Source organism: Pistacia vera, unplaced genomic scaffold (genome assembly GCF_008641045.1).
Source record: "Pistacia vera cultivar Batoury unplaced genomic scaffold, PisVer_v2 Contig337, whole genome shotgun sequence".
NCBI lineage: Eukaryota > Viridiplantae > Streptophyta > Magnoliopsida > Sapindales > Anacardiaceae > Pistacia > Pistacia vera.
In genome coordinates, this window is record NW_022196154.1 from 839,951 (window position 1) to 866,957 (window position 27,007).

A 27,007-nucleotide genomic window follows, 5' to 3' on the forward strand; every position below is an offset into this window, starting at 1 on the left:
GGGAGGTTAGGCCCTGTGACACAAAGCAAAGTATCAAATGGGGCATGTTTGATAATCAAGAAAGAAAATATTTGTGTTGAAGTGGGGAAGAAGAAAGAAGTAATATGATTCTTTGCTGCAGTTGATTTGAAAAGAATGTATATTTTTTTGACATTGGTATTTTCGAAAGTTACCTTCCCGCTCCCTTACTACCAAATTAGAAAAGAGTTTTTCATTTAGCTTTTTTAATGGTTGGGTGCACTTCAAGGAGCTAATATTTTTTATAGTATAAAATTATCTAAAAAATTACATGAATTATTAACATGGGAGTTTGATTGTGATTGAACGTGTGACCCATTTTGAAAATGACTCTAATGTTTCATCGATTTCTCACTGCATATATTTGAGACTTGAACCATTTGTTTGTCAAAGAGTTTATTTGTTTATAAAGGAGATAGTACATAACGTAATTGGATCAAAGTCTTGGCTTAATGTCACCATGTAGGTCCCAAGCACATTTAAAAACTTTTGCTTCTCCAAAATGGCAAAGCATTCTGTTACAATTATGTTCTAAAACCATCTTAAATGTTTAAATATAGAATCATTTCATATTCTCCTAAGCAGAATAGTTACCTCAAATTCCATAATTTTTTTTTTTTTTTTTTTTTTGTGACTAGGGATGCCTGACCAGTTGCACGTACCTCAACTAATTCTTTAGAGCCCTAAAGTGAACGACTGAGTAAATCTTCTAGTGGCCACTTCTTAGTGCCTGGAGAGGACTCGAACTTAAACTCACATTAGACCCATTTGCTTTTTTACCATCAAATCACCCAGTGGTGATTCAAATTCCATAAGTTTCTCCACTGGCTTTATAGCACAATTGGAATGTACCATAAATATGATTAATGGTATTTAAACAAAAACATATGTTATAAAGTTTTATTTTATCAATAACAAGGTCGGCCAGTTTGATATTCTACAGATAATCCCCCTTACAAAATAAGGGATGGATGCAAACAGGAATTCATTCAAACTAAAACAAGGTCACCCCAACATTCACGACAGTTTGATATTCTACAGAAAATCCCCCTTATAAAAAAAGGGATGGATGCAAACAGGAATTCATTCACGCTAAATCAAAACACATGATTCTGCCCTTAGATTTCAATTATTACCATTCAATGCAAATCTTTGACATTTGATCGCATCGGGTCTATTTATTTGTAGTCATCAAATAACAACTCACTTCCCTTCACTTCAATAATTCATTGGCTATGGGAAATGTGGGAGCAATATCCACAGGAACCTGAAAGAACGATAGAATTAACTGCATAATTAAGAAATGCAAACCACAGGGATAACACATACCTAGAAATTTCTACAATCACAAATGTATTTAGTGATTATAAATTATTCGACGTTCTAAGAGAAGATGGGCAAAATTATTTAGTTTTGTGAAGATTTATTCCAGAATTTAGACATTATTGATGCCAAAAATTGAGGTTTCCAAAGTGTCCTTAATGAAGGATGAATATAGATTTAGGCGGAAATTTAGTGGGCTCTTGAGATTCTTCTCTGCTGCTCCTCTAGGGGGACTAACGAAGTCTTGATGAAGTACGAAATTGGGCTAAAATGAGGTTTAAGAGCCCTTGAATCTTCCCTTTGGACCTTTCTCTCTAGCATTCCTCTCGAGAGGTTGTGAAAGCTGCAAAAGAGAAATGTCAAAAGGGCTGATGCGGGTTGTCACTGCCTGGAGCTTGGAGGGGGATTTAGAGTAAAGCAAGTCAGTGCCACGTCGGCTTAATAGTCTTATCTTGTCAATGAGTAGGTTGTTTGCTCAACTTTCTTTGAACAAACCAACTACCTGACACACTGTATTGTTAAAGTCGCATGTTCTCGTAGGGCTCACAAATGTTGCCGTGCTAAATCTGCTATTGTCTTGATGCTGGTGCTCTCGGGAATAATTCCTCTAGGGTTTCAAGAGAGAGTGTCAGCTATCAACATCAAGTCAACAAGTTTGACTTGCAAGGATTGAGTTGTCAGACTTTCCCTTTCTTCCAAGCTTTTATAGGGTGGCTATAGCCCTTCGTCAATCCTAGTATATTCCCAATTCAAGTATGCTTAGGTTATTTCTTTCTTTGTTCCTATCTTCTTATTTGTAGAAAGGCCAGCTGCTTTCTATCAAGCTTAAGGTCAAGAGGATCGTTTAGTTTTGTAAATCTTTGTTCCCCTCCAAGGAGGTTTTCCTCTATCAGTATGGTCTATTTATGGCGTGAATCTCAACTATTTGATTTTCCTTTCGTCTCAAAAGCATGTCAAGATTTGTCTTTTCCTTCCCTCTTTCCTCTCGAATCTTCCGTACACCTCATGATCTCAACATCACTTGCTTATTCCTTGTCATTGATCATTCTTGGCAAGATTTTAGTGGGATAGTAAGTTCGCTTCATGGCTTTGGTGAGATTAGTCTCTTCCTTTCATCTCTTCCATTTGCCTCATGACCTTAACATCGCTTGCTCATGAGACAAAAAGTCATGAAGTGAACGGAAGAGGCGAAAGGGAAAGACTGAAGGATGAGACAAATCATTTTGAGGTCATGACGGAAGTCTACGAGGTAAAGGAAAAAGTCAAGCCACTGAGGCTCACACCATAAATAACTATATTTGACAATGGAACACCTCCCTAGAGAGAAACAAAGCTCTATAAAAAATTAAATGACCCTCTTGACACAATTTAGGAAATAAAAAATGGACTATTCCCCAAAATGGAATGATGAGAACAATAAAAAGAAGAACCTAAGAGTGCTTGAATAAGAAATATTGGGATTAACAAAGGGCTACAACTATCCTATGAAGGCTTGAGAGATTCTGACAGAACTAGTCCTTGCAAGTCAAACCTATGAGATAATGATAGTCGATAATCCCTTTCTAGACTTAAAGGAACTACTCATTTAACGGATCCCAAGAACATCAACAATGAAACAATCGCGAATTTAGTGCTGAACCTTTGCAAGGCCCTGGAAAAGGGAAGAAACGGCTCAAACAGTACAACGTGTCAAGCAGCTAGTTGGTAAGAGGAAGTTGACCAAGAAACCTACGCATTTCAAAAGAAAATATTGTCAAGCCCACTGACTTGTTCTCCTAATAATACCCCCTACAAGCTCAAGGAAAAATAAATAAATCATTCTCTCCCATTCATTCTCTCTCTAAAGTTTTGTTTCTTAACTTGAGAGTTTCTCATTACATTCTTCGTCCAAGAAAATGATTTGAGCGTCAAGAGCGTACACCCGCGACCACCCCGGTTGACCCTCTTGATACGTTTCTTTCTTTTGTAGCTTTTGAGAGCATCCNAGTTTTGTTTCTTAACTTGAGAGTTTCTCATTACATTCTTCGTCCAAGAAAATGATTTGAGCGTCAAGAGCGTACACCCGCGACCACCCCGGTTGACCCTCTTGATACGTTTCTTTCTTTTGTAGCTTTTGAGAGCATCCGAGAGGAGATTCTAAAGGCTTAGGAAATCAAGCAAAGCACATTTCATCCACTTTCTGCCAAAATTACATTCCAAAAGCATCATTTTTATCTCAAAAAATCACCCATTAGCTCAAATACTTGCCCAAGAACATCGTTATCTCCAATCTCACCCATTTCTTTCATTCAATTGTTGGTCCAATTTTTGGCCTCTCATAATCTAGAAGAAAGTGTTTCATGATAGTAAAATCCTTCACAGCCAAGTAATTGAGGAGGTGAATTAGGTGTTTCCTCTAAATGAGATGTAATTTATTTATAGTTTCTAAAATGACTGCTCCCTTTGAAGGAAGTCAAATGAAAGCAACTATAGGCCTCCTCATAGCACGCATCCAAAATTACAAAACTCTAGCAATTTTACAAAATATACTAAAAGACCATATATTATGACTTTCAATCCCAATCAAGCTCCAAATGGATCCTAATTATTCTACATGTCATGTCAGAACTCTTGTATTCTTAATTTTCTTTCTCCCCTCTCTTGTGCGCTTTTATTGCAAAGGTCCGATGGTACCCTTATCATAAAAATAAGAAACTCATCTCCAAAATTTTAATTGTTATATACAACCATAGTTCAATGCACCTAATTTTTTCACTATTAAGCAATTCAATAACCAAAAAAAGTTGATATCTAACTGAAGTGCTAAATGATGTGCTCACTAAGATTATTTCTACATGAGTGCCATCAGAGGTTCAGTAGAAACACTCACCAATGTTCCTTCTAAAATGTAAATTGATTACTATTCCTGATAAACATGTGATTATGATGGATAATCTTATACATTGTCCGGTTCTAATTAGGTATAAAATATAAGAATTAACAAATTAGATATGCACACTAATAGGTAACAAAATTTCACAACTCGTACCTGAATGTCCTCTAATTTTTGCAATGCAACCATTAATGGCTTTGTCATTTTACAATATTTCTGAAGAAGCAAACTTGCAGCCTCTTTGTCACCTCTTGCCTGTATAGTGAGTATTTCTCTACTCAGGCTCTCAACAGCTCCTTCAACCTTCAAAAGGAAAAAAAGTTGGCTTTATATTTCTCAGCTAAAATCCATAATGACATGAAATTTAAAGACTTTACCTTAGCAAAATCAACTGAGAAGGTATCATCTGAATGCAAAATAAAGGCTTCTTTCTCAAATAACCAGTTAAACTGCAATGCTTGTCCTTTTCTGACAACAATCATTAGATAAAGAATAATTAGTGACATTAACATCAAAGAGTGGATCAAAAGAATTATGAACAGATCATTTACCCATGAGCTTCCTCTAGGCCAAACCGTATTGAGCGGAAGCATCCCGCTAGGAAAGAAACATACATGGACTTTAACAAACTCTTTGAAAGCAAATCCTGCACTCCGTGGACGGAGTGATGGGAGGAAAGGAGAGAGATTGAATCATTAGACAATATGACTGTAAAATCCAAATCTGATAGTTTGCAAATAATCATGAGAAACTAATATATAGATTGTTTAATGTGTCATAAGTCCCAATTGGGAATTAGAAATTGGATTCCCTGTCTTACTGAGATAAATTCATAAATTTAAGAGCAATGGGTGGATGACAGCTCTCCTAATCTCTTATCAAAATAACAACAAAATAATTTTGGTTTGTGTAAGATGTCCATATTTTCTATTCAATATAAATCACAGTAAAGCATTAAAGTTGTTCCAGCATGAACATTACACATCATAACATGTACACTGTGAAGGACCTAATGGTAGACACTTGAAGTTGTTGTAATGGAGTAATCAATGATGCAGAACCAAAGAGACTCTTCAAAATCTGTTTCTAAATTTCCCAGATACGGTAGGGGTATTTTGTGAGTTTTTATCCAGAAAGAATGACTAATTGAGCAGCAGCCTCCTCCAGATGTCATTGTCAATTTAAATAGTTACTTGCTTATTAGCTCCTCGCAAGACATTTACAAGCTATTAGCTTCATAAACTTACCTGTTACAGTAATTCCTCCATTAGTTAACCTCCTTTAAGACAAATATAGGGATATAATTTTTACATTTTGGAGAACAATTTTTGGAATAACATCAGTCTTTAGTGCCTATGTCTGTGGAGAAATGTGAATCATATGGTTTCATCCCTTAGAAGCGCTTCCCAGAAAACTCAGCATGATGCTAGGTTTTATCTACTTCCCTTTATTTCCTAATTCAACACACCATACTTTCAATCTATCAGTTCTTTTTCCAAACAGACTAGCCACATGCATAAATAAGGGTATAGGAAATTCACGCTCCTCTTACATCACTTAAACATCCATAATCCATCCCAGAGTTAAGATACGATGTATGCAAATTCAGTTACTTACCTGGCCTATTAGAAACTTTAGTGTCCAAAGACCAACTATATCAGCTTTTGCTTCCTCCAGAGCTGAGTGTAGTTCTTGCAATTCCTGTACCAAAGAATAGGAAGAGAAATCAGAGATAATGATTTACAATAACTAAAATGCCAAGCAACCAATTGACCCAAAAGCTTAAGCTCATTGGTAAGCTTGACAGTAATATTTAAGCTCCAAGACACCTTTTTGACTAGGAAGAAAGTTGATCGAGCACAACAATAAATTCAACTATTATCACAATAGTAAACTATCAGATATTTAATTAAACATTAGGGAATTTAATCAAACAACCACTTAGTAAACTTGGCTCCAACATCACGTTAAGTAACCACTTGATCCAAAGAAAAAAAAAAAAACCTTAAAGAACAGATTTAAGCTATAAAAGGAAATAAAGGTAATAACAGAATAGAAACTTTTGTGGAGGTCTGGTCCACTGTTATACCTCTTTTCATCATTAATACATATCCTTTTGTTTCCTTATAAAAAGATAAAAAGAAAAACAGAATAGAAACTTTCTGAAGTTACATAGCACTCCTGAGAAGCAAAAGCCAAAAGGTGACCTAAAAGTAGAGAAAGAGAGATTCTCTATGTCATATATCAAGTGAAAACAGAAAAGGAACATTCTGCAGGGGCCTCGAATCCTAAATGTCAAAGCTCTACTAGCAGCACTTCATCAACACCTTGAACAACAAAGTTATTAAACTTGTTTCTGGCCAAAAATGGCAATTACATGGATAAAAAGAAAGATATGAAAGGACTGTTACCAAGGTAAAGCTTAAAAGGAACTAGGAGAGGAAACAGAACCATTTGCAACTCAATATGCAAATCCCAGAAATGGAAGAATTTCAGTATGCAGCATTTTCTTCTTGCTTAAACTAAATATCACCTTTCATTCCCTCTTCCCCACCCACCCTTAAAACAAGAAGAAGAAACAACAATGCCATTGAAAATCTAGTGACAAAGCAGCTCAGCACCCCCCAGGATGAAACCAAAATATGAAATTTTAAGACGATAGGCCCATGCGATTGACTTCTCTGATTGTAAAAAACACTACCTCAAGTCCCAAAATGGAACTTGGGTGCATCGTTTAGATATCTGCATTTGAAAATTTTAACTGTATTTGAGCTGGTGTGGGATTATGAAGCCTGCGTTCATGTGATTGACTTCATTCAGTTAAGTCAAATTTGGGGCCTTAAAATGACTTACACCAAAATTCTGGTACACTGTGCAATGATCATGGAGTAGTTCAATCACTAAGCGATTTATCCGTAAGTTTTGGAGTAAAACTGTAGAGATTATGGTGCACAAAAATTTCCATATTACCTAGAGCTATATGTAAGAATCCACCAGCAACAATAATCTGGACAGTCAATATTTAATTATTTTATTAATGCTGGAATGATATAGTAAGTACAAAAACAACATGTATACATGTTAGTATCTAGGGTGTCAACACTCTTGTTCTATGAGAAAAGATACATAATGTGTCTCAAAACTAACACAGAGAGTATGTGAACCAGACATGAAGTAATTAATAAAATATCGAATGGCACAAGAAAAATTATGTAACTAACCAATCTCACAGTAGATTCTCGACCATCTGGAAGTCTTATGGTATGAGGCCCAATACCATGGCAGCACTCATGGCAAATAGTGTGAGTGAAGAAAGAATCAAAATCTACAAGTTTCTGCTGTTCCTCTTTGACACATACTTCAGCTATGGGCTGAAGAATATGCTTGAACCTGGTTAGAAAACAGGTCAAACAATTAAAAGATTTCTCTGCCTAGACCAGCACATAAACGCAACTTCAGAAGAAGCAAGCAACAATGGCCAAGTACATGAAAGCAACTTAAACATGATAATTACAGATACTTAAAGGAAATGAACTGTACTTTGCTTCTGAAACGTTCTTAAGCATAACCATTGATGTTCCTCGATCTTTCACTATAAGCTCATCATTTGGCAAATTGAAAGCAACAGTTTGAGGACCTTTCACATCCTGATGTAAAGTAAATTCATTAACCAGACAAATAAAATGCATGTAAAGTAAAGTGGATATTAGTGAAGATACAGCAGGCAACAATATTCTGAACTGTATTTCTCTAAATATAATAATAAACTATAACTTAAGAAACTTGATCCCCATCCAACCCAAATAATTCGGTTAGAACTGTTTGGATCAAATCTCAATCTAAATGACATAATCAGAAAATATTAGGTTGAAAGTCAAACATAAAAAGAACCTATTAGTTGAAAATTTGACAATGCAAAGAGAACACGTGTGTATGATGTACAGAGAGGGAGTGAGTAAGAAGATTTCAAAGAGATACTGTTTCATTCCCAAACATGGTTAATATTAGCGTAAAATTTGAGCATAAGTTAAGACAGCATGTGTGCCTCCGTGTACATGCCTACACAGAGAGTAAAAGGTTCTCAGATTATGCTGCTTCAAAAATGACATATCATTTTGAAGCACAAATAGATAAGAATATATTATTTTAAAATCGGAACATGCACTGAAGGAGCATCAGTGGGTCCATGTGCATGCATGCTGAGAGAGAGAGAAAGAGAGAGCTGTAGCTGAAAATTTGAGCATGCATATGTCCATGTGTGTGCCTGCTAAGAGAGAGAGAGAGAGAGAGAGAGAGAGAGGGATGGAACATTAGTTGACTAATTGAGCAACCATGTGTGCATGTCAATTGAGAGGGAGACAGAGCAAAACCTTCTGTAAAGGGTTTCAAATTGAATACTGTTAAAAGATTAAAAAAGACAGTTTGAGATTTCACTCCTTTGCTAATGAGCTAGATGCAATAATCATTAGAGACTTTCTACAGATCACTCACTCCTGCATTATAAACAAGCTGAATAACACGGATAGGAGCTGCAATAACATCTTTTGATTTATAAGCATCATCCATTGGTAGATTTTGTTCCAAAACCTAGTAAAAGAAAACAATATTTTTCAGAAACAGTCGGAATTTACATTAATGAAAACTGTTACTACTGATATCTGACTAAATAAGAGTACCCGCAAATTATCACCAAATAGTTTAAGTTGAGCTGTCGCTTTGTCATCCCGAACTCCCACAAATGCTTCAAATGTAGCCTTAGATAAACATAATGCAACATGTTAAGCAAGCATTACACCAAAAACTTAAGCTGATAGATTACATTAAACATGGTTATGTAAGTGACCACCTTTTCTTGGATCAAACATGGCCACTCTTTTTAATTTTTTTCTACTGTTCTAGATTGGAAAAAACGATGGCATATGCACTGAACTTAGGCTGCAATTAAAGTTGGTGCATTATAAAATATTTTACCTTGTACCCAAAAATTGTATCTTCATATGTCTCATATGGACCAATGGTCACATCCAGCTTAGAGTCCTACACCAGCAAGATAGAGGGTCAAAAGTGTTTTAATGAGAATGATTCCAATCAAGCACAGTAGCTGGAAACCAGGATTTTTTCACTGTGATATAGATAAATTAATTTTGTCACTTCTCCTCGAGCCTATCTATCAGCTTTTTCAGCAAGGTACCATTTGATGTCGATAAAAAGAAGATTCAAAACATGGACAATAAAGCACCAAGCTTGATAATAGATATAACAGAAGTTACCAAAAGAGAACACAATATAAGAATAACAAAAAATCAATTTAGCTTCAACAGATACAAAGGTTCATATTACTCTTAACCACCAAGACCAATGTCTTTCAATTCATTATTATAAGATGAAGTGGCAGCAAGTTATTTGAAGAGGAGGACTCTGCCTCTGTAAGCAGGTAGTGTAGATATAATCAACAAATTGCTAACTCTAGTTTGCTCAGTTGCGCTGACAAGAGTATACGAGCCCTTGGCAGTTCATTGTACATGCATTATGTAAAGCTATCAATCCTCACTGAAAGTTTTCCATCCTAACTGAAATGCTTTTTTTTTTTTTTTTAGGTATATGAGGTATCCAGGCCCACATTGGAATCTACTTAATCCTCAAGGCCACGGAACAAATGAAGGTTTTAAATAAGCAAATTCACAATGCTCTTTGAAACCATATAGGGAGTCCTGATTTAAGGTGAAAGAGAAATTAACTAAATAAGGATCTCATAAAAGTTATGTAAACTGTGGACAACAACAAATCGTGGAGAAAGTTTCAACAAGGGGAGGAGCCTTGCCTCCACAAGTCTGGAACTCTCATCCATTATGAAGACATGATCTCTAGTCTATACTGCAACCACCCAGCAACTTGACCACTGATAAATATACCAGCCTTATGTCTATCTTGTGATATTCTTCAGCATAACCATCTAATGGCTTGGTCAACAACTGAAACAGGTAGTCTTACAACCAACCAGTGAGATTCTTCTTTTTATTTTTAATAAGTACACCATGATAACACATAGTGCTGGAAACAATATTCAACACCTTGTTTCCAGAGGATGGCAAAAAGACCAATATCCTTCAACTAGAACCACAGTAATTTTATTTTCCATAATAAGTTGATACAACTCTTACCCAAAGCTCTAAGCTCCATCAGGTTCACTTGCATTAAATGCTCAAGCCTTGTTCAGCAGTTTACAGCGTACTCATTCTAAATCCCAAAGCACTTTCTATGACGTGAACTTTCAAAAACCAGACACTTACTGCTTACATATCTTCTCCAAATAAAATACCAACAAATTATCTGAAACTCTAAAGGGTATATGCTCATGTGCATGTATGTGTCCCTGTGTGTGTTTGTGTCGAGTGTAAGGGAGAGAGAGATACAGGTTAAAACAAGCAATGTAATCTTTTAAATTTCATTGAATCTCAATATATTTTTTATTTACCAGATGAGACACAGTGCAAAACAAACAGTTCCATGAATGTAAAACATTTATGTATAGTGTGCTAACCAATTCCATCCAGGCTATATCGGATTCATAATAGTCATTCGAAAGGAAGGCATCAGCTTTACTATGCAGCAGCCTCTTCAAACTGCAGAAGATAAAGGTTACATCAAATCTCCACAAATTGACAAGAATTCTTCAAAATGCACAAGAAAAGAATTATGAACAACAAAAAATTCAGAAAACCTATTACCTATGTGAACTGGCCACATCTCCAGCTTTATGTAATAGTTCAGCAGCTCTTACAAGGTAAGATTTATACTCTTCGGAATAAGGAACACTATATAGGTCATGGGTGGAGCCAACTAGATGATTTGTTCCATCAACTCTATGATCAGATAAAGAAGAGTCTAAACTAAATTCACTCTGCCTTTTGATGACAGTGAAAAAGCTTGTTGCCTCTTTCTGTTGTTTCTCTGTTAGACTGCTCTTCCACAATTTAAATTCCTAGTTCATGAGAGAAGGTTATTGACTTTCATGCTGGATTTAAGAGAATAATCGTAAGGAAGAATACGCCAGCAAATTATGTCAAAATCATACACATATAATGTGAACCTATCTCAGATATTTTGCTTTAAGCATATGATTAACTTCTCATCCAATACCATTTTGTCCATGTCTGGAGGGTAGAAGTTAGCACCAGGAGGTTTTAGCATAGGAAATGCAGCTTTGTATTCCAGACCCTTCCACCCAGTAACTGGCTTTGTAGCATGAGGAAGAAACTTTACAGCTGAATCTGCGGTTGTCAAAAATGCCTCATTTTCATCAAGGCAGGACCTGTTCTTAGAGATGAATTAATACTCTGAATTTTCATCCAAGACTTCTTCAAAATAGATATATTGAAAAATGAAACAATTATTATCCCCTTAATCACGCACAAACAAGCATACAAAAGAGCTTCAGTAGAAAACTTACCATGGACTCTTATTGATCAAATAATACATCCACTTTAACTTGTCTAATTCTGATGAATCAGATTGCTTCTTCAACCAATATCTTAGAACTGGATTGCTGTACCAAACCTTTAAAGAGGGAAAGAAAAACTAATGCTAGTAAGACCAAGCATTTACAGAAAAGCTTTAATTATTCCAGCACAAAGAAATTCCATGTACTACATTTCAAAGAACCCAATAATTGGAGAAACTTAATACACACATAAAACTAGAAATGGAAAGAGTTAACTTCCTAAGTTCTTGATGCAATATCTTTAACAGAGATATCACCTAATCCCTTGATGCCACAGGATGCCAATTAAAAGATATGTTAATCTAAGTGATTTTGCAATGCATAGTCAAAAGAACCTTTTACTTCAAGTCCATAAAATTATGAATATCAAATATCTTTAAATAACAGGAAAATGTTCCTTTACCAATATCAGTTAAGGTTAAGTCAATTTTGGTAAGCACAAAGTTCTCGGTGGAAATTTATCAACAGAATTGTTTAACAGATTGGTATGGTGGTAAAAACCTTCTTCCCCTTTACCCAGTGCATACCTTGCAGAACATCACTTAAGATTAAGAACCTAGTATATCAGCCCCTTGGAATTTTCTTTCTTAATTTACTTTCCCTTGCAAATAGAATGAAGGAGGAAAAAAAAGGCGTGGAATCCAGCTCAGCTACTTTTTCAAATAAAGACAGAAGCATTGAGAAAACAAGAGCTGCGTAGCAGAGTGTACAGATTCCTTTTACAAGGAAACTAGGCATACGTGAAGTTTCTACCTAATTATATAAATATCTTTGATCGAGGTTCTTGCAAAAGAAGAAAATCACAGTATCTTTGGTTAAACTAACTTTTGTGCAGGTTCCACAACAACAAAAATTGTTTCAAAGGGGCATGTAAAATAATGACTTCTATTGAAAGATCTTCAGAAAGAAGGGGGAAAAAACACAAAAGCAAAACCACTGAAGACCTCAATGCTTTCTTCGCTAGCGTTTCCAGGGAAACCTTTTGAACAACAAATATTTACGAACTAAATAGGAAAATGTTCCCTAATTTTAAGTAACTCACAAATGATGGAAAAAAATTCATATACAGCTTGTCTATCGCCCTAAAACCAATTAATCAATCAAATATCAACTTTCATTTTAGAGCTTCCTTCCTGCTGTTGCTATTCCACTCAGTCTTAATTTTATTGAAGACGTCATGTACACTGAATTAAAGCATATTGGAATTACGTTCATCCACATGTTTCTCTACTTATGATATACTATCCTCATTACTAGAGTGTTTAACTATGGCCTTCACAGCTGCATCAGCTTTCTCTAACCATTAATCACCCTGTGGCAAAGTGTATGTGATAGGACCCCATTCCCAACACAGCCAACCACAACAGAAACAGCAAGCAACAGTCGAAATAAACCCAGAAAATAATAGTAAACAGTAGCCAAAACCCAGAAAATAATAGACACTTGTACTGATATTCCAGCAAACAAAATACACAGAAGAGATGAACTAGCAAACACTACCCCAACAGCACAATCAAAATGAACAGCAGACTCAAACAAAAGAAATCAAAATGGTGCTGGACTTTGAGGGCCAGCTCCTCCCTAAATACTAGACTTCAAGGCCTAGGTCCTCCCAATTCCTTCTATTTTCTTCTCTGCCCTAGTCTGCTCTCTCCCTCTCTTTTTATCATCCAGCTCTCTCTCTCTCTCTCTCTCTCTCTCTCCCTAACTGAATTCTTTTGCTGTTCCAACCTGCAATCGCCACCTGTCCCAGCCTAAACCCATGGAAATTTCCCCTGCCAGCTCCTTTCTATTCACTACTTGCTACCTTATTTCTCTTTTTCTACACCATCATCATCCAGGTCTCATCAGTATGCTACTGGATTCTCATCCAAACTGGTGTTGATGACAGGTGCACACAATAATCATATTGACAAGAATGAGATCCCCTGATCGTTGAAATGGATCACCCACAAAAATCATGGCCAAAATATTTTGTCCCTTCTTTTTCAAGAAACATGTACGGTCAGCTACAACTAAATTTTGATGCTTATCAAAAGATATGACAGTAAACACAGTCTCATGTGTGCATCGTGGAATATTATCATTGTGTATAGGAATTAGGATACTTATAACTAAAAGGAATTTTGGGCTCATATATAAGTCCAGCAACTTCATACAAGAGGCAAATATTCTGAAAAGCAAAAGCAGAGGTCCATTTGATGCTTTATCTGGAAGACCTCTATGCCAACAACCCGAAGCCATATGCAATAGAGGAACTTGTAGATTAACTCAAAGGCCAATTGCTCCTTCAACATTTAGTAGATCATATCTCTAAACATATTAAAAAAATCCTAAGTATACAACCAAATTCAACTGAAATCATCTTTGCTTCTGCACTAAGGGCATTGATCCAGATAAATAGCATTTTACATTGTCTTTTTTCCCCAATAATGAGATAAACCAAGACATGCCCAGCTTGTATTTATGCTGCACTAGACTAGCTGATGAAAGAGGAACTACCCTAACATTTTTCTGTCTAAAATAATTAGGAAAGGAGTAAAATAAACTTTAGATCACATAATAAGATCATATATCAACAATGAAGTCTTCCACATGGCAGAATGGCACAGATCATTGAATTGACATCTAAGAAATACGTAGTGTAATCACATGCAGCAGCTTATGCGTCAAGAGTATCCATATATATAGACATGCATAAATACAACCTGCCAATGAAAGATTTCATCCATCACTGTTGCAGCCTTAATAAGTAAACCCAGAGCCTCCTTGTCCGCATCTGAAAGCCCAGTCAACTGCATAGAGGGAGGAAAAAAAGAACTTAGCAGGACAACATTAGCATCAAAAAAATGTAAGTTGCAGTACCATTATCACTATAATATAAATTCTGTTTGAAATACTGAAAATTGTTTATTTTTCTTGCATTTATTTTGGTCAATTAAGGTGCAATATCTATATTTAAAATAATATTCTTGTACAAGGTATACAAGTTATATAGAAGCAGATTGAAATAAAATAAAAAAGAAAGATGACTGATGAAATCCAATAATAATCTACAGAACTTTAACCTCAATGAATTGGAATTAAGAACTCCAGGACATTACATGAAGACTACTAACCAATTCCCTAGATTGGTTATGCCATCCCCTCATAAATTCTTCATTTTTTTTTTTTTANGACAACATTAGCATCAAAAAAATGTAAGTTGCAGTACCATTATCACTATAATATAAATTCTGTTTGAAATACTGAAAATTGTTTATTTTTCTTGCATTTATTTTGGTCAATTAAGGTGCAATATCTATATTTAAAATAATATTCTTGTACAAGGTATACAAGTTATATAGAAGCAGATTGAAATAAAATAAAAAAGAAAGATGACTGATGAAATCCAATAATAATCTACAGAACTTTAACCTCAATGAATTGGAATTAAGAACTCCAGGACATTACATGAAGACTACTAACCAATTCCCTAGATTGGTTATGCCATCCCCTCATAAATTCTTCATTTTTTTTTTTTTATATTTCCAAATGACCATAACAACTACAGAAGCTTCCCAAAAAGATTCACCACTTCCCACTAACTCACTAGGAAATAAAAGCACAACAAAGGCATTCATAAATCCACAAACTGCAATCCACATATTTCAAGTAAATGGAAAGGGGTTAATTAGATAGTTCAATCATTACAACCAACAACTAAAACCCATCTGAAAAGCACTTCCACATTTGTGAACTCAAGTAGCAATGCACCATTCCTGTAGATTCAGCAGCAATTGTTCTTACAATATGTCCCTAGTGAGTACTCAAATATAAACAAAAGCTAGAAGGGTTTAAGATCAAACAAAACACATAACATCACACCCCGCACGAAAACTAGTCCAAATTGACTGAAATTAAAAGCTTGAAGGTCATAAATTAAACAGATGCCATAACCGATAAGGCAAGAAAGAATATCAGGGATAACAGAAAATCGACAACCTCAGCACTTAGGGTAACAGGAGCATATCGACGGAGTTTCTTTTGTAGTGACAAGCTGCGCTCCATGGTGTTCTCTTTGTACCTACATCAAATTTAAATGAAAGAAATGGTTAATTGGAAACACTTAGCTTGAAAATCAGACTCAGTATAGACATTGTCATTGTCCTATGCCAGAAGATTAATCCACCAACATAATATATCTGCAAACCCAAGAGGAAAAAAAAGCAAGATTCCAATGATGGCAACAAAACACCAAGTCACGGTTTTCAAAAATTCTTATATGAAGAAGCATAAGTCCTTCAAATACACTCACCATGGGATGGAGAACTCCACTATTGACAAGAATTTGACACCAGAAAAATGGACTTTACCATGGTTTGCATAATGCATACCTTTGAGTAATTATATCAAAGAGTTGACTGTATTGTCCATCTATGTCGTAAGGGACATAATCCGGATCTTCTTTGGCAAGTAAGCTTCGGTATTCCTCATAAGCAATATATTTTACAGCGGAAACCTCTGTTTCCTGTCCCAAAATAAAATAAAAAACACATTCAGGTTCTCAAGCAGTTTGACAACAAAAAGCATTAGTTCATTATCATGTGAACTAACAGCCAGATGCAGCTTGACCAGTAATTTGCATATGTAAGCCCCACTTTCTAAAATGCACCAGGTGCCACTACTTATTAGAAATTTCAAATCAAGGTCAATTGATGCAAGGCAAGCCTACAAGAGTGGGAGAAGTTGTACTCAAGCAATGAAATAGTGACACAGAATTGCAGTAGCAATTTAAATTTAATTTTTTTTTTAACTCCTTTAGGAAGCCTGAAGAAAATCAGACCGTATGGCCTAACCATTTTTTGGGAAGAATTTTTTAATTCCTATAGCAATAATTTTATTTTTCATAATTAATGAGCGAGTGCGATTGTATATTATTTGAACAACTAGCAAGCAATGTTTACTAACCAGTCTACTTAAAAATACAAGTAAAAGAATTTGCATTGCTAATTTTAGTTTTTGGTTGGTTAGGACATATGCTGCAACAAGTGGCAAAGAAATACACAACTAATGAACTTGAGTAAATTAATTTAGTAGAAAATCAATTCCAAAAGACACTAAAGCAATCCATCCAACAACTATAGATCTTCCCAGAACCATCTTACAAAGTTTTGATCCCGCCCACACAGACAAAAAGAAAAAGAGTGAATCAACTGTTGAAATGAAATGACCTTGTGAATTTTACCTTCTAATTAAAATTATAAATCTTTAAAAGATATAAACAACAAATTGTGATAGTATCCAACAAAACATTACAGAATGACTAAGGAAAAGAAATCCATTTATACAGGAATGAAATTCAAATTATTGCATTAAGAGTGAGGATGTGTCAACTGATAATAATTATTAAACTCCTCACCTGAAGCATAAAGGCCTCCAAAGGAATTGGATCTAGAGTTGTTATTAGATAAACATCATTATATTCATTATTGATGAATGTCCCATCATTTATGACACTGCATTCAAATGTAAAAGTAGTCAACCACAAAAACAGTTTTAGGTTTCTATAGTCCAGATCAACTAAGAACCCTTTTGAGTTTAGTATAAACCCAAAAAGCAGCATATAACTAAAACATCAGGTGATATGAGCAATAATGCCAACATATTAGTCAAAGTAAATAAATCACAAAAGCAAATACAAGAACCGATATTTCCTAGTAGAATAGTACAGACCCTGGACTAGCAATAAGCATATCACATTATCTTACTCAATTCATCCACCACTACTTTAGAACTAAAAGTATATTTCTAAAATCTATTACGTTTGAGTTACAGTCAGAACTACACTATTCTGGTACTGAGGGAAATGCAGCCTAGTGTTTTGTGTTTGACTGTTTCAAGTGTGCATGTCTGCAGGTACAGGAGGCATCTTTAAAGTCCAGCACAACTTAAGTGTTGATCAGGTGTTTGACATATTGTAACATTTTAGGGTTGTACAAGAGAATTTTGTTACTCTTTAAATTCACAAAAACGTTATTGACATTGTTTGATCAATCTATTAATTTAATACAACCAGGTCATCCATTTCAATAATATTCCACCCAATTTTAGGCAAGAAGATCATGCCTAAGTTGATTTTAATATAAACCCAAACTCAATTTTAAGCCACACAAGACTACCTCATCTTTCCACCAACGGATTTTTAAAATATTTTGTCTAGTAATTAATCACTATTGTGATGAAAAAATGGATGCTTTTTTTCCATTTCTTTTCAGATTTTCCTTTACAAGAGATCGAGAGAAAAAGGCTCCATTACTTCACTGAGAAGATGAGGAGAAAGCTATTGAACTTGACAATAATGGAAGAAGGGCATGAACCAGAAAACCTCATAAGAACCACTAAAATAAGAACATAAACATAAGTACCATACAAGGATGAAGGTATTCCATATACTCACCACTCTTGGAGAAAAACAAAAATCAACTCAAATGCATCCTTAGGAAGGTTTACACCCAGCTCTTCATGAAGCTCCCTCCTGATTGCAAAGAGTACCAGGTTTCATTAACAAGCATTACTAGTAGGCAGACAATTTTAAAACCAGAACCAGCACAAAGGAAAAACTGTGTCGAACCCAAAATCTATATCATGTCAGAATAAAAAGATAAATATGAAAGCAATTCAGGAGAAAAAAAAAAAAAAAAAAAGACGAAGAAGAAGAAGTCTATTCTTCACAATCTCAGCATTTACTTAACCGCCACCAATCTTCATTTAAAGAAGCATTTCATTTTCAGAAAATGTGAAAACTGAATCACGTTTGTCAGCATAGATAAAGAAAAGAAGAAAAAAAAGGGATCAGCTTCCAGTACCAGTAGCCATCATTAGCTGAAAAAGGATCATAATAGATATCACAGAAAAAGGTACTAATAAAAGTCTACTACTCTAAAACTGGCATCAGAAAATCTAAGGGATAAAAAGTTATGATGGCATGCCGGCATCAGAAAATCTAAGGGAAAAAGTTGATGACTATTGATTCAATAACCTCTCTCTCACTCTATTGCATTTCATTGATCTCATTAGTTCTCAAATTCTACGAAGGCAAGAAGGGTGTTTTCCCAACAATCCAAAGGACGCTATTGGATGAACACATAGTACTGACACACTATTTAAACATAAAGACATTGCAAACTAGAGAGAAACATTCATACTAATATGAAATGAACCAATGTAACTCATACTACTCAAAACATTATACAGGAGGAAGACCTTTTCCTACAAGGTCACTTCAACCCCTCAGCTCTTCCAATGGTGCCATTATATATGTAAAGTTAACTTCGGGAGCTTAGTTTGGAATGTTCAAGCTTTTTCTGTTTCAAAGACTCATTAAAAAAACAGCACAGCTAGATTCCCCAATGGATCACAGTCATCTTAGTGTACCACCGATCCCCTACAGCCCAACATAGGCAGTTGGTAGATTGACGGAAGAAAACACCTAGTACAATGCCTGGCTGACTCTTTAATCTAAATTGTTAATTTATGAACCATAAAAATATAGAAAAATAAACCAACAGAAAAGAGAGAGGTCCAACTCAATACAGGAAAACAATATTTTCTCCTCAGGACTCACAAGGCATAAAGAAGAAAGATCCCAAAAAACAAACACTAAAAGGATAAATAAATCTATCAAAAACTAGCATTAAGAGAAAGCCGCATTATAAAGAATGGATTCCCTTACTGGGCTGTTATAAGTGATGAATCACCAGCTGATATATGGCCAGCACTTGAGATATCCCACAACCCTGGCCATGAATCTTTACAGTCAGCACGTCGTTGGAGAAGTAGCTCCTGTGTACTCTCAGCAAAAATCCACACATGGACAGCTCGATGGTAATCTCCATCTCGATGAACATCTCCCCTGAATGGACAGCAAAGTTATATTTAAGAGCGAACTTAGAAATATAGAGGAATATGTTTGACCAAAACAACAGCTCAACACTCAATTTATAGAGCAATATTATAAGAAATGGAGAATTCTGTTACAGATGTAAACCACAAATGATCAGGCATTTTGTTTGATCACATATCAAAACCAATGCATAAAAATAAAGCCAATGCAGCTTTCTCTCTAGATGATGATATAACATTACAACATGCAAGTAAGATTAATAATTAGCCAACCGCAAAATACGAAATGCTCAACGTACAATTTTTTGAAACAAATATTGGAGAAAACAGATAGATTATTAACAACCAATGCGACATTTAACAGAGAAACATCACTCCAACGAATCATGCTATAAAGTTAAACATGCTACTTAAAGAGGGAAATAAGTTTAAAATAATAATAATAACAATATAAGACAAAAAATTTTAAAACTGTTTTCAATTCAATAATTATAGAAAACAGATAAAACTTATTTTTCGTTTTTACATTTTGAACAGAATTGATTAATGATTACACACATCCAAAATCAAAACTCTTTTTTTTTTTAAAAAAAAAAAAAAAATCATCAAATCAAAACATGTTTTCTTAAAATTTAATCCTCCTTTCTCACAATTAGGATGAAATTCACACGACTTAACTTTTAGCATAAGATCATCGACTTCATTGTTGAATTCTTTATAATATCCAGTAACTGCTAAAGAGAATTCATCAAAACGACCTCGTGCAGTTCAATTGGAAACTGACTAATCGATTATTACCGGTCTAAAAAGGAAACTACCGCTGAATATAATTAACTGAAACGACGTCTTCTCATCGAGTTGGAAACCGAGTATATATTCATCTATATAAAGAATGGAAAAATAGCAACGGAGGAGATGACATGCCTGGGCTTAGAAACGCCAGTTTTCTGACCAGTTTTAGTGAGAACATCGAGATGCTCTTCTTGTAAGTGAGTCTCCGCCATTGCTACGCAATCTCTGTACTCTTTTTTCTTCGCCACTCTTGAGTTTATGAGCTCTTACTTCTTCCGCTATATGCCTCTATATAATTGGGCAAGAGTTGAGAAGATGATTGCTGAAGTAGGATTCTTCCTGTTTAGGGGTACCACCAAAAAGATTATTTCTTTTGTTATAAATATATAAGATGTTACATTATATAACCATATGATATAAATTTGAATTATGTGAACATTAAGCGGACAACATAAAATGTGAATTATCTGTATAATTTGAATTTTAAATTAATTAGACATGTTATAAAACGTTAACGTACATGAATGATACTAGAGTCTAGAGTAAACGAATTTTTCCCACGCAAGGTTTGCCTAATGACACTTCCCCATCTAAAAGATTTCAAAATATTATTTTTTCACCCAAAGTTAATACTTCTTTACTACCCAAAGCCGATTTTAACCTATTCTGACGACAAAAGTTATTTTCATCACCACCATTTAAATCTCCAGTCTTTTCTCTACAAAACTCTTTTATTCCGGTATTTGATTTCTCATCGATTGTTGACCATCGCAAAGATAAGGTTTCTTATTTTTAGTTGATTCCAATGACGAATATTCAATTGGTCACCACTATTCGATCTATTGACTTTTACTCTACAAAAACTCTCTTATTCTAGCTTTTGGTAACTTGTTGAACGTTGGCTGAGAAAGTAAAATATATTTTTGGTATTAATGAAATCTAAATGTTGAAAGGAAAAATGATATTTTGAAACTTTTTTTGTGAACACGTTTCAACGTCACCGTCTGAGGGTATAATGGTAACAAGGTGTTTGATCATTATATTTTAAAAATTATCTGAGGGTGGTATTTTTATTTTACCAGGCGTTTGAAAATATTCCTAAGTACGTTTTTCTTACTCTTTATTGAGAATAAATTTTGGTGGTATATATTATTTTTTCTTTTTAGGATAATAGATTAGCATCAACGCTAAGAATAAGTCCTAGCAAGTAGTAATGTCTTATAAAGAGGATTTTGATACTTTTATCATGATATTTTTTATTTTTTATTATCAATCCACGGTTTTTGTCTTTATTTATTTATTTTTTATAATTTTAAGGAGATGCAGAACTTTTTAGTAAGAGTGAGTATTTCCCATTTGTAGTTACAAAGAATTAGCGATATCAATATAACAATGTTGATGATGAATGTGTTAATACAACTTTGATGATGAAGAAATTAATTTTGTGATACAAGGGTTAGATTTTGTTATTTGCCTTCAAATATGATATAAACTAATTATTTATCCATTCTAATTAACACTATATATATATATATATATTAGTTGTTTACTAAAACGTCTAAAATATTAGGATTTAAATAAGAGGAGTATTACACTTACAATTTTTTCATATAACTTTTTCATACAACTCTGATGTGACAGTTCGTAATAAATCTCATATACTTAAATGTAAATTGACTAATTATAAATTATCATCTTAAGTTATATAAAAAAATTGTAAGTATAATTTTATTATTTAAATAAATCATCGGCTATTTATAATAAAAAATTATGAGTAGAAGAATCTCACCATTGTTTAACGCTAATAGTCTTGAGGGCTACTTAGATCATGTTTCATAAACAAATACTTTGAATATGCAACTAATTTAACATAAATAAATAAAAAAAGTTATATTACAATAGTTACAAAAAGTTCTAATTCTACTAACAAAATTTTATTCTGCTTTCATTAAAAAAAAAAAAAAAAAAATACAAAAAGTTCTAATTCTACTAACAAAATTTTATTCTGCTTTCATTAAAAAAAAAAAAAAAAAATTACCAAAATAATGAAAAATAATCATTAATAAAAATAATAAGCTTCCAAAACAAATTCTGATACAATCAATCATGTGTACAAGAACACCACCAAGTTGAAGCATAATTACTGTGACTACATAACATTCTTAAATTCCCAACCCTCTTTAATCTGAAAATTAACATACAAAACAATATGGGTTGGGTTGTGATCTATATGCTAGAAAAGTTTCAGTTTGCCCTTTGAGACAGAGGCCTTCACATGCTCTAATTGACACTGAGCTCTCTGCGCTCCAGTTAATCCGGTGCATGATCCTGTGGCACCTAGAGTGACAGCAAAATAGAGATATACAGTACAGAGAAAGCCCAAGAGAACCAGTGCCGTCAAGAGGAAACGATGCCTCTGGAGGAGCGTCGACCAACTACCCAATTCATCTCGAGGAAATTGCCTCTTGAATGATGCTGACCTCCGATGAGGAGATAAAATAGTTTCGAGAACCATTCTTGTTTGTATACCACACTTCCTCAGCCAACCTGAAATTTTTGCATCATTTTAAGTTTATGGCTCAATTCAGGGGATATTTCGCAGAAAATATGGAATGGGAAAAGGGGGAATAATGGGGAGAAAATAGACTATGGTAATTTGAAGTAGACTATTGTAGATAATTAAATATAAGAAAATGCTTTTTAAATTTACAATGATTAGAAAACCATTCACACATTTGAAAGGATTAGATCGACTAATAGAGATGAATAGAATTCTACTTCAATAACAATCAAAATCATATTCACAGTAAGCGAACTGTCAATGTTTCTTACGAATAAAAAATTTAGCAACAAGTAATCTTCAATAATGTTGCATCAAAAGGTCAAACTTCACAACTAAAAGAGTTGTCTACCATAAAAATATAAAACTTTTAAAAAGAAAAAAAGCACATAAACTGAGAGGAAAAGGAAATTACAAATAGTTTGCTTTTTAATATTGAAAACAAAATAATAATAATAATAATTCATGGTTATGGTCAATTACAATCATCATATTAATACAGCACAATGGCAAGACGAAGTTGTTGACTTTAGATTCTCATACATCCCAGTAAATTTTTCAAAATCTGTCAAATCTTCTCTCTGCCATTTCCACAACCCCCACCCAACACACACAAAAACCACTCACAATCATCTAGAGTATATAAATAGGCTAACTGCCACCTACCCACAATGAAAGTCACAGATATCAAGTAATTCAAATACCGTTGGTCGCTGAAACCAAGGTCCCAAGAGAGATTGAACAGCTTCTGCATCAGACTTACTAAGAGCAGAATTATGAAACCACAGCAAAGGCTATGTGACGAAAGAGAGGATATATATTTTTCCAAATATGAACACAGTAAAAACAATATGACAAAAGACAAAACAAGGACAAACTACAAGAAACCTGAAATCCAGTTATTAATTATTAACAAATTAACATGAGCAGATTATTTTTTAAAAGAAGAATCTGAATTAAACACGCGTGTGTTCACGATCTGAACAAGAAATTCAAACCAATAGTTTACGTAATGAACGAGAAGGAAACACTTTATCTGATGCAATTCCCAGAATCATGCTAACTAGAGATTATCGACTGTCAAACGAACAGAACGTACATATAAGACAAGTTTCAATAAAGGCACGTCAAAATCGGTGCGAACAGCACTGCAGTTGAACTAAAAAACACCCAAAAGAGCCAATTCGTTCCTTCACATAATTGTTGTATTATGTGCTGTGTTAAATAAAGATTTCACACAAAATACAGAGATCATTTGTTTTTGGAGAAAACACAAAGAGGCTATGAAGAAAGCGAAACATTCAAAACAAAAAAAGAAAAACCAATACATCAACAGAATCACAATTCCTAGGCCATACAAATTAACCCAGATAAGCACCCTGAACTCCAAACCAAGCTCTCGAACCCCGGTATGTGGTATTACATCCAAAACCTACCGTACAATTAGAAGAAACTTTAACATCTAAACTAATTGGTACCCACATTTCTCTTTTACCTTTTCATCTATCCCTCCGAAATGGTCCCAAACCCCCTAATCCCCATTCTTAATCTTGGTACAGGATCAATTTGATCCCAAGATCTCCATCACAACGACATGAAACCTACCATCAAACTTAACCCATAAATCTAGAATGACAAGAACCATATCCTAAATTATACAAACACAAGTCACAGGTTCAGCTGCATAAACTCAGATCTTCTACCCATATCTTGTAAACACATACATCAAATGATCAATTAGCTCATCACTAGTATAATTCACCAAACAAAGTATTAAATCTCCATTGTTGTTAACGTTCTTTAATTCTAATTCTACCCATCTAATCCATTCAAAATTGACCCTTCAACAACTGGGTTGGCAATTTATTAATCATATTCAAACAAATCAAGATCTCCTCAACTCCACACGCCATTTACAACCAAAAAAAAAAAACCCATGAATCGCAGATCTGAACAACATAACCAAAAATAAATAAAAGAAAAAAGAAAAACACTTACAGTTATAGGAAAGAGATGAAGCTGAAGGAAGTAATGGCTTATTGCTTCAACTTTTAGTTAAAATAACTTGGTGGGTTCGTTTCCACGTAATACATATATTCCTGATGTCTCGGCGCCTGAACTGTTGTTAATTGCGATACATTTAGGCAAATCGGAGAGGTTTTAAAGGAAATAAAAATAAAATAAAAAAGATTTAAGTGAAGTGAGTGGATATTGCGTGTGAAAGACTAGTTCTAAATTTGGTGAAAAGTTTGTACTTTTTTAGTTATCTCTTTGTGACATCGAAGAGTCCAGGACTCATCACACTCCAGTCTGTACAAACTATTCATAAACGATCCCTTTTTTCTTTTTTCTTTTTGGAAGGAAAATTTTAAGACGTGTAATACTACATTTACAACCTAGTTTCATAAACTTTCTCTTACAATCTTGATATGATAGATTATAATTGGTCAGCTCATAAATGAGTTTTATCTACTTATTATGGGTTTGTCTACCTAATTGCTAACTAATCAATTACGAACTGTTACGTCGAAGTTGTAAGAGAAAGTTTGTAAGATTAAGTTTGTGAGCTAATATTTATCCTTTTAAGATTATCAAGACTACATTGTTTTATCTGTATTTTATTTTGAAGAAATAAAAAAAAATTAAGATTATTGAGACTATGGTTTTCTTTGTATTTTATTTTGAAAAATCAAAAAAGAGAAATTATAGAAAATGACCCAAATAGGGGGTGAGAATTTACAATAATATTTTGTTTACAATTCAGTTAACTAGATAAAAATTGTACAAAATTCATCTAATATTCTGTCATTTATTTTTTGTCTGCTTGTATGATTCAGTTGTAAACATACTATTACTCATCAATTAATAACTATTCTAAGTTGGGAAAGAGTGACTAGCCCAAGCACATTTTCCCTTAATTTTCAAGATGAAATTACCCCCTTAACAAAATAACCTTTCCACCAAATTTAACATTTTCAAATGCTAAATCTCAACCAATCACTAGCAAATCTTGTTCTTTTGATTCTAAAGAAGTGTTATTAAGCCATTTGAGTGTGTATTGTGATATTAAAAGCTCTTAAAACCGCTCCTTGTTATGGTATTTGCTACCTACAAATTATTGTATCAAAATTCGAAGAAACTTGCAAAGGAAATAAAAAGTTTATGTTAAAAATAGATTAGCATAAACTTTTAGTTTTTAGAACTAACTACTTATTTCACCCTATTTTAAGAGTCAAATTAAAAAAATAATTCATCTGTAATTATCTTTGTAAGTGTTGATGCAAAAATACACCAATTAGAGTGATCTGATCGACCTTGACAGGATCAAAACTGATGTGTGAGTGATTACGGATAACCAACAATGGTTAAACAATAAAATGTGATAAAGTAAATGGCAAGAAAGTTTTTAAAGTGGTTTGACTAGTTAAACTCTTGAGCCTATGTCCACTGTTTTTGTATTTGCTATGAGAGTTTACAATAACAGTGCTAGAATAATTTTCTAACTCTTTTCTCATCATTGGAGGCAGTTTATATACAAATTTTGTACAAAGGAAAGAGCGAAAATAAATGGATTAAAATAAAGTCTGAAATGCAACTCCGATATTCTCGCGATTGGGCGCTATGATTGCGCAAAGATTGTTGTTGATCTGATCCTTTTCGAGATGCCCGGAATTTGAAGTTATCTGTGAATTGGTTAAACAAATGTAAGGATTGGTTGCGACTAGCTTGTGTTGGGTTGAACTATCGGTAGAGTCGAGCTGGCTCTGGATCGAGTTATAACCTCGTGATTCTCCGAGCTTGACAAAAAAATCACAGACAACATCTGTCCTCTAGTGTTCAGTGCTCATTTCAAACTTCGAAGACTATTGCTCAATTTGACATCAAGCTCAAACTTCATCAGTTGTGCACTGAATATGGATTATCAAACTCATCCTCAGTCGATGTACTTAACACTTGACCTTTTCTCTTATGTGACATTCTTCACAAACTCGAAATTTGAAAAGAAAGGCTATTTGTGTAAATTCTCTACGGTTATGTCACATTAAATGTGACAGCC

The 27,007-nt window shown here is 34.1% G+C and overlaps 2 protein-coding genes across 3 annotated transcripts; both read right to left on the reverse strand.

Moving 5' to 3' along the window:
- Positions 1 to 906: 906 nt before the first annotated feature.
- On the reverse strand, positions 907 to 20,720 carry LOC116137902 (nudix hydrolase 3). The gene is made up of 21 exons (XM_031423596.1): positions 20,523 to 20,720; positions 19,429 to 19,608; positions 18,154 to 18,231; positions 17,116 to 17,212; positions 16,091 to 16,224; positions 15,699 to 15,780; positions 14,423 to 14,509; positions 11,664 to 11,770; positions 11,354 to 11,525; positions 10,942 to 11,195; positions 10,755 to 10,836; positions 9,185 to 9,250; positions 8,890 to 8,967; positions 8,705 to 8,800; positions 7,754 to 7,860; positions 7,435 to 7,603; positions 5,831 to 5,914; positions 4,765 to 4,859; positions 4,591 to 4,681; positions 4,370 to 4,516; positions 907 to 1,285 (listed from the first exon to the last, which is right to left on the reverse strand). The coding sequence occupies exons 1-21, from the start codon at positions 20,600 to 20,602 to the stop codon at positions 1,232 to 1,234; spliced, it is 2,340 nt and encodes a 779-aa protein (XP_031279456.1). The 5' UTR covers positions 20,603 to 20,720; the 3' UTR covers positions 907 to 1,231.
- Positions 20,721 to 22,424: 1,704 nt separating this feature from the next.
- LOC116137893 lies at positions 22,425 to 25,246 on the reverse strand. 2 transcript variants are annotated; one of them, XM_031423592.1, is made up of 2 exons: positions 24,949 to 25,246; positions 22,425 to 22,937 (listed from the first exon to the last, which is right to left on the reverse strand). In XM_031423592.1, the coding sequence occupies exon 2, from the start codon at positions 22,903 to 22,905 to the stop codon at positions 22,624 to 22,626; it is 282 nt and encodes a 93-aa protein (XP_031279452.1). In that variant the 5' UTR covers positions 22,906 to 22,937; positions 24,949 to 25,246; the 3' UTR covers positions 22,425 to 22,623. The 2 variants fall into 2 exon arrangements, with proteins under 2 accessions (XP_031279452.1, XP_031279453.1); XM_031423593.1 differs by having other exon boundaries at positions 22,425 to 22,934; positions 24,947 to 25,246.
- Between the last annotated feature and the right edge of the window lie 1,761 nt (positions 25,247 to 27,007).

Coding starts and splice junctions, on each gene's coding strand:
- LOC116137902 (XM_031423596.1), bottom strand. CDS start 20,602: ATGGCGGAGACTCACTTACAAGAAGAGCATCTCGATGTTCTCACTAAA. Junction 14,510..15,698: donor CTGTTACCCTAAGTGCTGAG/GTTGTCGATTTT, acceptor CCCTCTATGCAG/TTGACTGGGCTTTCAGATGC. Junction 10,837..10,941: donor GATGTGGCCAGTTCACATAG/GTAATAGGTTTT, acceptor TATCTTCTGCAG/TTTGAAGAGGCTGCTGCATA.
- LOC116137893 (XM_031423592.1), bottom strand. CDS start 22,905: ATGGTTCTCGAAACTATTTTATCTCCTCATCGGAGGTCAGCATCATTC.